Genomic DNA, 10,666 nt, shown 5'->3' with positions numbered 1-10,666 from the left:
CTGCCCTTTGGGTGCTCATGATGGCAGACAAGCCCTCATGAAGGTGAACCAAAGAAGGGTAATCACAGGGGACCCGTTGGCCCCACCACGCCTGAACAGCTACTGCAGCCTGAACTTTCTGCCTCACTCCTGCTTTCCCTTCTCCCCATGCGTGCTTGCTTGTTGCACTGAACTCTGGCGCATCACTCATTCCTGTTCTTTTGTAAGGAGAAAAAGTTCTCCTGACATGCAATGTGTCAAAACCGTACTCATCTCCTCCACCTGCCTTCCCACTTCCCGCGCCTATGCTCCTTCCTGGCTTCTTTTTTAAATTTCATTGCAGCAGACACCTCTCTCCAGATTTCATGCCTCAGCAAGGGCACATACCATTCCTCCAGCGAAACCATTCTTTTCCTTTTCACCATTTCATCCTTTTGTCTTTCAAACTTCTCACCAACTGGGTGCGTTTTGTCCTCCTCTGGTGCCAGCCTTCCTTCTTTGTTAGATACCTAGCATTTACAGCAATCTCTAGGTAGATGTGTGGTCGTTCAGTAAGAAGAGAACACGTTTTGTGTGCTCACTCCAATGGGTGTCTGGCTTATAAAGTAGGTGTGGTCCAATTCCTGTCTGCTGCCACCATTGTGCCCTGCTCTGGTCAACAGCTCAGAGAGGTTTGCTCTCTCCACTGGCCCTGAAGGCCTCCCATGTTCCCCCAGTTCAAACTTCACCTCTCTCATGAGGCTTTCCCTCACTGCATCCTGTATCCTCACAGCCCTTAACACACCACTCAAAAAATACACATTTACATCTAACCAAATGTGACCCTGTGTCCATATTTATGTTTCTATATATTAACTCATTCTTGTTTCCCCTGCCAGGCTCCATTAGTCTGGTTAGCTTTTGCCCATGTATCAGGAGATGAGGGGATGGGGAGAGGCTCAGAATCCAAACTTGACAGAGTAGGTGTCCGCCACTAGGTGATGGTGGGGTCAGGCATCTCCTTAGGCTGTCTGTGCTTCTGTTTTCTTTTCAACAGAGATACCTGCTTTCTTGGAAACACATGTGATGGTCAGCTAGCCGTAGAAGCACTACTGTAATAACGATGCGATCTTTGTCATTTCACTTCTTCGGACCTCACTAGTCCTACATATAAAAAGAGGAAGTTAAACTAGCTCAAATGTACTGAGCAGAAGGAATGGAGATTGTGCAGCTGAGGGAGCGGGGCCTGAAAAATAAGTGTGGGTTGTGTCGCCACACACCGGGACTCCTGGGATCCTGACCTCTTTTAGGGGTCAAAAGAGGGCAAACTAGTTGCTTAACAATATTTAGAGCTATTTCTCTTTTCACTCTCATTCTACGAGTGTACACCGGAGTTTCCAGCAACTACATGGTATGTGAAGTCATCCCTCTAATGATAACCTGTAATGAGGTTATTACTGTGATTTTTAATGAATACATTTTAAAATATGTTTTAATTTCTTAAAAAGCAAACATTAATCTCTATGTGTGTATACATATACAGGAAATGTACGAATATATATTCATTATATACATGAATATATCATATATTCATGTATATATGAATATACATATATTCATTGTATATATGTATATACATATATGCATTGTATATATGAATATACATATATGCATTGTATGTATGTATATACATATATGCATTGTATGTATGAATATACATATATTCATTGTATATATGTATATACATATATTCATTGTATATATGTATATATTCATTGTATATATAGACACATATATTCATTGTATATATATACATATATTCATTGTATATATATATATTCATTGTATATATGTATGTACATATATTCATTGTATATATGTATGTACATATATTCATTGTATATATGTATGTACATATATTCATTGTATATATGTATATATATTCATACGTGTGTGTATATATATATTTATACATTTCCTACATAAATAAAAGTTCTTTAATGTACTAATAATTTTTAAGTGAAAAGGAGTCCTGAGACCAAAATGTTTGAGAATCACTGAACCAGATTTCTAGATCTTTAAGATCATTAACTCACTCAACAAATAATTGTGCCTCCTGTGGCCAGGCATTTTGTAGATACCGAGGATAACGTGGTGATAACAACATGTTCCCTGCTCTGATAGAGTTTTACATTTGGGAGGGAAGAGACAAACGAATAAATTAACAAGGAGAGCAGTAGGTTTAATGAAGCCATAAAGCAGGACACATATTCCTGCACAATCTGTGCGCCTGCTCAGACGTAACACCCCGCAGCGCAGCAGGCAGATTCAGCGGCGTCGCCCCGGAAGAGCCCGAGCCCTCTCAGTTGCCCTAGGACGGCGAGGGCGGGGCCTGCTCGCCCCCCGGCGCTGGCGTCAGGTGACGTCACTGGGCCGCGCCAGCCAATCGTGGGCAGCCGGGGTCTAGGCACCATGGTGGCTGGCGGCCTGCGGGCGGCGCTGTGGCCCGTCGGGCGGCCCCACAGAGCCGCCCTAGCCTCCCGCCTTCCCCAAGCCAACGTCTCCGCCGGCGGTTCCGCGGCGCCGCCATGGCCGACGTGGAAGACGGAGAGGAAACCTGCACCCTGGCCTCTCACTCCGGGAGCTCAGGCTCCAAGTCGGGAGGCGACAAGATGTTCTCCCTCAAGAAGTGGAACGCGGTGGCCATGTGGAGCTGGGACGTGGAGTGCGATACGTGCGCCATCTGCAGGGTCCAGGTGATGGGTAAGCGCTGCACGCGAGGCCAGGGCCGCGCTGCGGCCTCCGGGAGCCGACTTCGGGGTTGGGAAGGGACGGGCGTCCGCCAGAAGCCTCGGAAAGTGCCCGCCTGGGAGAGTGGGTGGAGGTTGCCCTGCCCCGGCGCCGGAGGAACGCGGAGCCACACTCCTGCTGCGGCTCCTGAGGGCTGCGGCCGCCGCCTGGGGCTGCGGGGTTGTGCAACAGGCGCCTGGCGCCGGGTGGTTGGTGTCCTAGGGAGAGAGACGGGCAATAAACGGAGGTAAATAAGGTAATTTCAGGTAGTGATGGGTGTGACCAAGAAAGTAAAACTGGGTGATTGTTGGGAACTAGCCGGAAACACTTCGGTTTGTGTGGCCAGCCCCAGCCCCTGCTCTAAAAGCTCGTCACAAGGTGGTCAGGGTAAAGGCCGTGATTCAGCAGTGAACTTTAATAGTCTTGGTCACCACGAAAGTGATGCTCCGGAGTCATCTTCCACAAAACGACACCCTTAGTTCTTCTCGAGGGACGCAGGAAAGTGTTCACAGCCATTGCATTTCCGGATTAGCTTACCGCCGCTCTTCGAATGGCTTTTAAATCCGGATTGATCTAAGACGGGTCAGATAGCACTAGCGTGGCTTGAAGGGGACAGTGTGGTTCAAGAATATCTAAGTTTCATGGAAGCTGAAGAATTGTAAGCCCTTTTTTCAGAAACGTAAAACTTCACCTCCATCACACCCCCTCTCCATATCGGATGCCATTTCCTGGAGAAGATACTGTGCTGCTCTGAGGCATGCCTTTGTGGAGAACCCTCTTACAAATACGTCTTCTTTCTGTGATATTTTGAGTTAAAATATTAGACCAAGCGAAACTTTTCAGAACAGCTTAATCTTGTTATATTTTATATGGTTCTAAGATCTCAGACCACTTTGAAAAGCAGGTGCTACTTAAATGCAAGTTGTATTTTCAGATAGGGCATTTAAAATTACTATGAGAGCATCTTCAGTGGAGTTCTTTATTGAGGGTAGTTAAAGAAAACGGACATTTCTGTCGTTTGAAAACTGTGACTTGTCTTGAAGAATGAGAGAATTGGAGAACATAAAGAGAATTGCTCACCTTAAGGGGGGTGAGACTTTAAACATACCTGAATCAAGAGATTTCTCAGTTTATGCTCTTTTGTCTTTTATTCCTAAAGGCTTGTTTCAAAGAGGGTTTAAAACAATTGGATTCAGATATTTTTATCTCTTTCTTTTGAAAGACCTTGATATTAGACATGACCCACTTATTTTACATGGATCATTTGAGCCCAGGAGTTTGAGAACAGCCTAGGCAACATCGCAAGACCCTGTCTGTACAATTAAAAATTAAAATAAAAAAACTGACCAGGCATGGTGGCCTCCAGCTACTCTGGAGGCTGAGGTGGGAGGATCCCTTGAGCCCAGGAGGTCGAGGCTACAGTGAGCCTTGTTCCTGCCACTGCCACTATACTCCAGCTTGGGTGACAGAATGAGACCCTGTCTCAGCAACAAACAAAACACATTAGGCTTTAAAAGTATCTAGTTTATTTGCCAGCAATACAGCTGTCTCTGCCGCCACTTAGGAATCATAATTTCCAGTTTGGGAAGCATTTTTAACTGATCCAGGAGACGCTTTTTTTTTTTTTTAAGACAAGTTTTGCTAAACATTTTATCTCCTAAATAAGTTTTCTTTAGTTTAAAGGAAACTAAGCTTTCACTTAGTTCCTTTCCAGTTTAAAAATAATGTTCCCAAAGGGTATTTTCAAAAGATTGATCTCCCAAAAAGCTATTTCCTCCTCAAAGGAAAAACATTTAAAGAGTAAGTGGAAATGTATAACCTGAAATAATGATTGAAACTTGGCAACAAATAAACTTTACTGAGAGATTTTAATGTAGGTCAAAGTATAGGCTATAAATGACACATTTCATCATAAACTTTCTAATTATAGCAGGTATTCTGCTGCTACAGGATCAGTCTTGCGTATTTACAACAGCTGTACTTTGGGTTCAGGGAAGTATTCTAGGCTAGACCTTTGTATTTTGTTTATGAGGTGTTAAAACCCACTTAGAGGTCAGGTGACAGCAGAAGGAAATTTTTTTTTCCAGACTTCCTAGTCCTTACCCTAGCATCATTCTAAAAGGTGTTATTGTACTCCTTAGAAATGTACTCTTTTAGATTCTAGGAAGATCATTAAAGCAATTTTTCATCTTTTATCTGAAACTTTAGGAATTTGTGTAGATTTGGGTCAGTTTTGATAATCTACATCAGAGCTATAAGTGTAATTTAGAGATTCCTAGATTCAGCAACAAGAACCCACTTAGTTCCCTTTCTTTAGTATTTGGAATTTATCTCACACACTTGTGATTTATTATACTTTCTGCTCCCAAGACTTGCCTGTCAGCCCATTCTGATATGGATAACACTCTCATCTTGGTTTCCACTCTCCTCCCTTCATTCAGAAAGGAGTGATGATTGCACAGTGAGCAAGTGCTGATGAAAAGGGGAATAGGTTTGCTAGTACAGCCAGTTATAATAGCCAGAGTAACCCTTCATGACTGTATCACCTTGGATATTTCACATAACTTTTTGGAGCCTTATTTTCCTAATTTGTAAAGAGGCAGTTGGGATCACCAACCTTAATATTAAAATTCTGTGATTGCACAGAACTAGTGCCAGATTCAGGTAGGATGTCTTCACTGTTATATCACAACCCTCATGATATTTAGTTGTTGTCTACGTCCCCATTTGCTGGTGAGCCCCTTGAGACCCAGCCTTGGTCATTTTGGTGTCCCCAGTGCGTAACTCCTTGCACAGAGGAGATAGTAATTGTGGGATTGAAGAAAACCTCAGGAGGCAGTGGTTGTTTTTAATCCACACTGAAGAGACTAGGGCAGTGGTGTTTTTTTAAGGGTAAGAGCATGTGGCGAGGAGCAAACAAATGCCTGAGCAGAATCCAGTATAAGAAGAGAAGCAGCCTTCACCTTCACCGTGTTTCTATTTTTACAGGATTATTTATCCCCTATTTATGTTAAAAACTATTTTCTGTTGGTTCGAACTTCCTTTTACCCAACTCTGACTCCTCTTCCAGCTAGTGAATGAGTCCATTTTTGGTCCCTAAAATATTCTATATTACTTTTTTCATTAAGCTGATAGTATTCCAAATTGAATTTTGAAAACTTCTAGTACAGCCTTTAGGATCTCATTTTTAGTATTTACACCTACTCCACTATATTAGAAGTTACTATAAGCTCACTGGGCATGCTCATGGGCAGTTTATTTTCAAGACACCCTTTTAAATAACCCATACATATAATGTTAGTATTTGTTTATATATATATCAAGAAATTCTAGAAGGATACCCAAGAAACCAGTAATAAAGTAATTTATTAAAATATTTTACCATTGTTGGGTAAATGCTTTGGGCTCAGACTTATCTGTAAAGGAAGTATTTTCTTTGTTTTTTTTTTTTTTTTAACTTTTATTTTAGGTTCAGGGTTACAAGTACAGGGTTGTTACATAGGTAAACTTGTGTCACAAGGGTTTGTTGTTTATGGCTTCATGAAACGAACCTTATGTCACAAGATTTGTTGCACAGATTATTTCATCACCCAGGTATTAAGCCTAGTACACGTTAGTTATTTTTCCTGATCCTCTCCACCCTCTGAAAGGCCCCAGTGTGTGTTGTTCCCTGCTATGTGTCCATGTATTCTCATCATTTAGCTCCCAAGCATTTTCTTACAAAGAAAAAACCTTAAGTGTTTAGGGATATCTAGTATTTACTTATTTTATCTGTAAAATTCTCACCAGTTTGTATCATCCCCACTTAATATATAAATACCTCACAGTATTGTCCCTTTTTTATAGATGAGGGAATTGGAGTTTGTAATTGGTCCGAGGCCATGAACCTGATAAATGCCAGTGAAATGGGATTTGACTGTAGATCTGGCTCCACAGCCCTTGCTTTCCCCTCTGTGTCTCACTGGCTTCTCACCAGCCTTGTCTGAATGACCATCAGTAGCAACCTATTGGAAGCATACAAAGCAGTTCATTTTAGAGGAACTCTGAAGTGTCTTAGGGTAGAAAGTAAAAAGTTACTTCTTATGAGTTGCTGAAGGAAAGCTTCTGTCAGTAAGTATGGATGACTTCAAAAAACTTGTTTATGAAAGAATCAATTTTTTTCAATTTAATTTTTATATAAGTTATATATTCACACAGTTCAGAAATTGAGGAAGGTATGTATATTACCTGGAAGAGGAGTAAAAACTCTCCTTCCCATTCCAAACCCTCCCGGTAAACTTTATTATTAGTTCCTTGGGTATCCTAGTGTTTCTTGATGTATGTATGAACAAATGCTAACATATATATATATGGTTTATTTAAAGGGTGTCTTGAAAATAAACTGCCCATGAGCATGCCCAGTAAGCGTATAGTAACTTTGAATATAATGGAGTGTGGCATATTTTTCTTTAGTAGTTTTCTCTATTGGCACTGTCAAGACATCTTTTCATCAGAGCTTATAAAAATAGAGGATTTGTTAACCCTTGTGAAATTGCTCCTGGTTATTATTAGTAGAATGCCTTGTACTTTATTCCTCTTTAAGTAGTTATGTTCAGATGAGAAATTAATAGTATGAGTCTTTATTGCCATCTCTAACCCTTAGGGCTTTTGACTTTGAAGTGTCTGGTTTTTAAAAATTGTATTCTGAGCATCAGAATGAGAATTGCTATTTGTTTACTTTTAGATGCCTGTCTTAGATGTCAAGCTGAAAACAAACAAGAGGACTGTGTTGGTATGTTGTAATTTCGTTCTCTTGCTTTTTCAACTGAAGGTTTTCTCTCAGTAGGGATGTTTGAATTTGAAATTAAGATTGACTTTATCAATACACAAAAATAAACTGTAAAGCAGTGATCCATTATTAATATAAAATATGTTGGTTCTCAAAAGAGTTTAATGGAATGAACCTGCAAATCCTTTTATTGCCAAAATTAAGAAGAATTGGTTATATATTCCAGACATGGTCATAATAAACATTTTGGTAATCAAAAATTAAATATTTTCTATTAAGAAAATTATAAAATCAGAAATTTGTCAAAACATTATTTGAATTTTGGCTGTTATAGGTCACTTTTGGTTCTAATAATGCATTTCACTTTTCAATACTGTTATAATACAGTATTTAACTTTAAAACCAGAGTAGAAAAATTCTAAGTCTCAAGTATGTTTTTGGAATGTGGTTTGTGTATCAAATTTTCTTTAGAGTCTTAGACTACGAAAGTTGTCGTAGGCTAAATATTTTAGTCAGTTTAAAGATTTTTATGCCCTAGTTCTTGAGGTGATCAAGTCTAGATTGCTATATAAACATGTTTATAGATTTTCTTAGAATAAAAGATTGGCTTTGTATTTTGTGTTTGCATGGTGTACATAGAACACAAATACATGGTGTACATAGAACTTAATATTGATTCTTGCAGTTTTGATCCAGTTCTTCCTCCTGAAATGCTTAGAATGTTTCACCCTTGCTTCCTACCCCCTGTAGCCAATTTTCATAGGAATTCTTTTCTTTTTTTCTGCCTTATTTCTTTCATTTAATCTTTTTCTCTTGTCATATAGCTCAGTTGATCAAGCAAGGGACAGATGAATCCCAAATTTGAGATTGCATTCTAGATTGTGGATGATTTCCCTTGTTTTAAAGTTTTTCTTTCATGCTGCTTGTTTAAAAAGTATAAATTTGGGAATCATGAGGGGCAGGCCACTTTCTTTGATCACAGAGAGACTTCTCTCTCCAACCAGCCACTTTGAAAAGTTCATCATCATATGAGGAATTGCACTGCTTATGGATGACTTAACACAATTCCTCACTTCTAGAAAACAGCTCAGCTCAGATGCACAACTGAATGTTTAGAAGCCTACTGCATACTAAAAACATTTACAACTCATTCTGTCTTGGTAAATAAAAATTGGAAGGACAGTTTTCCATAAAATAAAGCCCAGAAGATCTCTCAGGTCAGTGCATGACTGAGAAGGTCAGATCTAAGGAAGGTTCAAGTCCTTTCATCTCCTAACTTCAAGAAGACAGCATGTGGAGCTGTGTAGGAACTAGGGGTCATCACATCACCCATAGATTCCAGAACAGGGATGGAAAGGCTCTCAAACAGTGACTTATGTCTCTGTGTAACTTACACATTTTAAGTTTCTGTCTCTTTATACATAGAAAAACATTATTTTGGCCAATTAACTATCTTTTTTTCAAGATTATTATTTGTAATATAAAATAAGCTATAATTTTGAGTTCAGCATTTAAATTGAAATATGTAATGTCAACTCTTCTTTTTCTTTCTTTTAGTGGTCTGGGGAGAATGTAATCATTCCTTCCACAACTGCTGCATGTCCCTGTGGGTGAAACAGAACAATCGCTGCCCTCTCTGCCAGCAGGACTGGGTGGTCCAAAGAATTGGCAAATGAGAGTGGTTAGAAGGCTTAGTGCAGTTGTTCAGAGCCCTGGTGGATCTTGTAATCCAGTGCCCTACAAAAGCTAGAACACTCCAGGGGATGAATTCTTCAAATAGGAACCGATGGATCTGTGGTCCTTTGGGACTCATCAAAGCCTTGGTTTAGCATTTTGTCAGTTTTATCTTCAGAAATTCTCTGCGATTAAGAAAATTTATTAAAGATGGTCCTTCCTACCTCTGTGGTGTGTGTCGCGCACACAGCTTAGAAGTGCTATAAAAAAGGAAAAAGCTCCAAACTGAATCACCTTTATAATTTACCCATTTCTATACAGCAGGCAGCGGAAGCAGTTTCAGAGAACTTTTTGCATGCTTACGGTTGATCAGTTAAAAAAGAATGTTACAGTAACAAATAAAGTACAGTTTAAAACCCAACTCTTACTCTTAATTTGTTCCTAATATGTATTTTTGGCAGGGAGAGGGAGCGGTCCATGAGATCTTTATGTGATACGAGGATTTTAAGTTTGGGCCAGTGAACAGGGTAAATAAAATTTAACTTTTGGGCATATGGAATTTTGATTGCCTTTAAAGTTACTATTCTCTATCATTGATTCATCAAGAAAACCTAGATCTGCACTCACCTCACTGTTCAATCATTGAGTAGTAAAGGACAGAAGTATTTTCTAGTTCTGGTCAGATGATGTAATTTTTTTTTTTTTTTTTTAAGGTGAAGTCTTGTTCTGCTACCCAGGCTGGAGTGCAGTGGCATGATGTCAGCTCACTGCAACCTCCGCCTCCCAGGTTCAAGTGATTCTCCTGCCTCAGCCTCCCAAGTAGCTGGGATTACAGGCGTGTGCCACCACACCCGGCTAATTTTTGTATTTTTAGTAGAGACGGGATCTCCCCACGTTGGCCAGGCTGGTCTCGAACGCCTGACCTCAGGTGATTCGCCTGGCCTCCCAAAGTGCTGGGATTACAGGTGTGGGCCACTGTGCCCGGCCCAGATGATATAATTTAACTGTGTTTTAGGTAACATGTTAATGAGGGAAAATGTTTACCAGTGTAGCATTGGATTAAAAAGTTTATCACACAATGTTTTAATAAATGGTTTATTCTGCTTACCTTATTTGAACTGTCATTATAATTTTATGTGCAACCGTAAACTTAATAAACTAATTTGTCAAGTAAATAATTTGAAAAAATTTATATTCATTTGCTCTTTCATTTGACAGTAATAAAATTTAAGGTTTATTACCTGGAAACAGTGCAAGAAAATACTAAACTTTATCAAACTGATTCACACTGAGGGGAGGTTATTTTGTAACAAAGAATGGACCACAAGTTCATTTTGGATTCTTCTGTAGTAGAGGCTACTGATATGAATTTAAGAAAAAACCTTAGAGTCTTAACTTTTCACATCTGCAGATTAAGTTTGCCATTCTGAATTTTTAAATCTAAGGGATGTGGATACATGGAATGTTTAAAAAGGT

At 39.7% G+C, this 10,666-nt stretch overlaps 1 protein-coding gene across 5 annotated transcripts; it reads left to right on the top strand.

Annotated features, from left to right (window-relative positions):
• The first annotated feature begins 2,403 nt into the window (after positions 1 to 2,403).
• RNF7 (ring finger protein 7) lies at positions 2,404 to 10,365 on the top strand. Of its 5 annotated transcripts, none has more exons than XM_055295210.2 (3): positions 2,404 to 2,714; positions 7,472 to 7,519; positions 9,074 to 10,365. In XM_055295210.2, exons 1-3 carry the CDS (start codon positions 2,547 to 2,549, stop codon positions 9,128 to 9,130), a joined length of 273 nt encoding a protein of 90 aa, XP_055151185.1. In that variant the 5' UTR covers positions 2,404 to 2,546; the 3' UTR covers positions 9,131 to 10,365. The 5 variants fall into 5 exon arrangements, with proteins under 5 accessions (XP_055151185.1, XP_055151183.1, XP_063466770.1 ...); XM_055295208.2 differs by having other exon boundaries at positions 2,404 to 2,721; XM_063610701.1 differs by having other exon boundaries at positions 2,424 to 2,714; positions 9,904 to 10,365.
• The last annotated feature ends 301 nt before the right edge of the window (positions 10,366 to 10,666 follow it).

This window comes from Symphalangus syndactylus, chromosome 10 (assembly GCF_028878055.3).
Source record: "Symphalangus syndactylus isolate Jambi chromosome 10, NHGRI_mSymSyn1-v2.1_pri, whole genome shotgun sequence".
NCBI lineage: Eukaryota > Metazoa > Chordata > Mammalia > Primates > Hylobatidae > Symphalangus > Symphalangus syndactylus.
This window is presented reverse-complemented; position numbering and strand designations above follow the sequence as displayed.

Coding starts and splice junctions, on each gene's coding strand:
- RNF7 (XM_055295208.2), top strand. CDS start 2,547: ATGGCCGACGTGGAAGACGGAGAGGAAACCTGCACCCTGGCCTCTCAC. Junction 2,722..7,471: donor CTGCAGGGTCCAGGTGATGG/GTAAGCGCTGCA, acceptor GTTTACTTTTAG/ATGCCTGTCTTAGATGTCAA. Junction 7,520..9,073: donor CAAACAAGAGGACTGTGTTG/GTATGTTGTAAT, acceptor TCTTTCTTTTAG/TGGTCTGGGGAGAATGTAAT.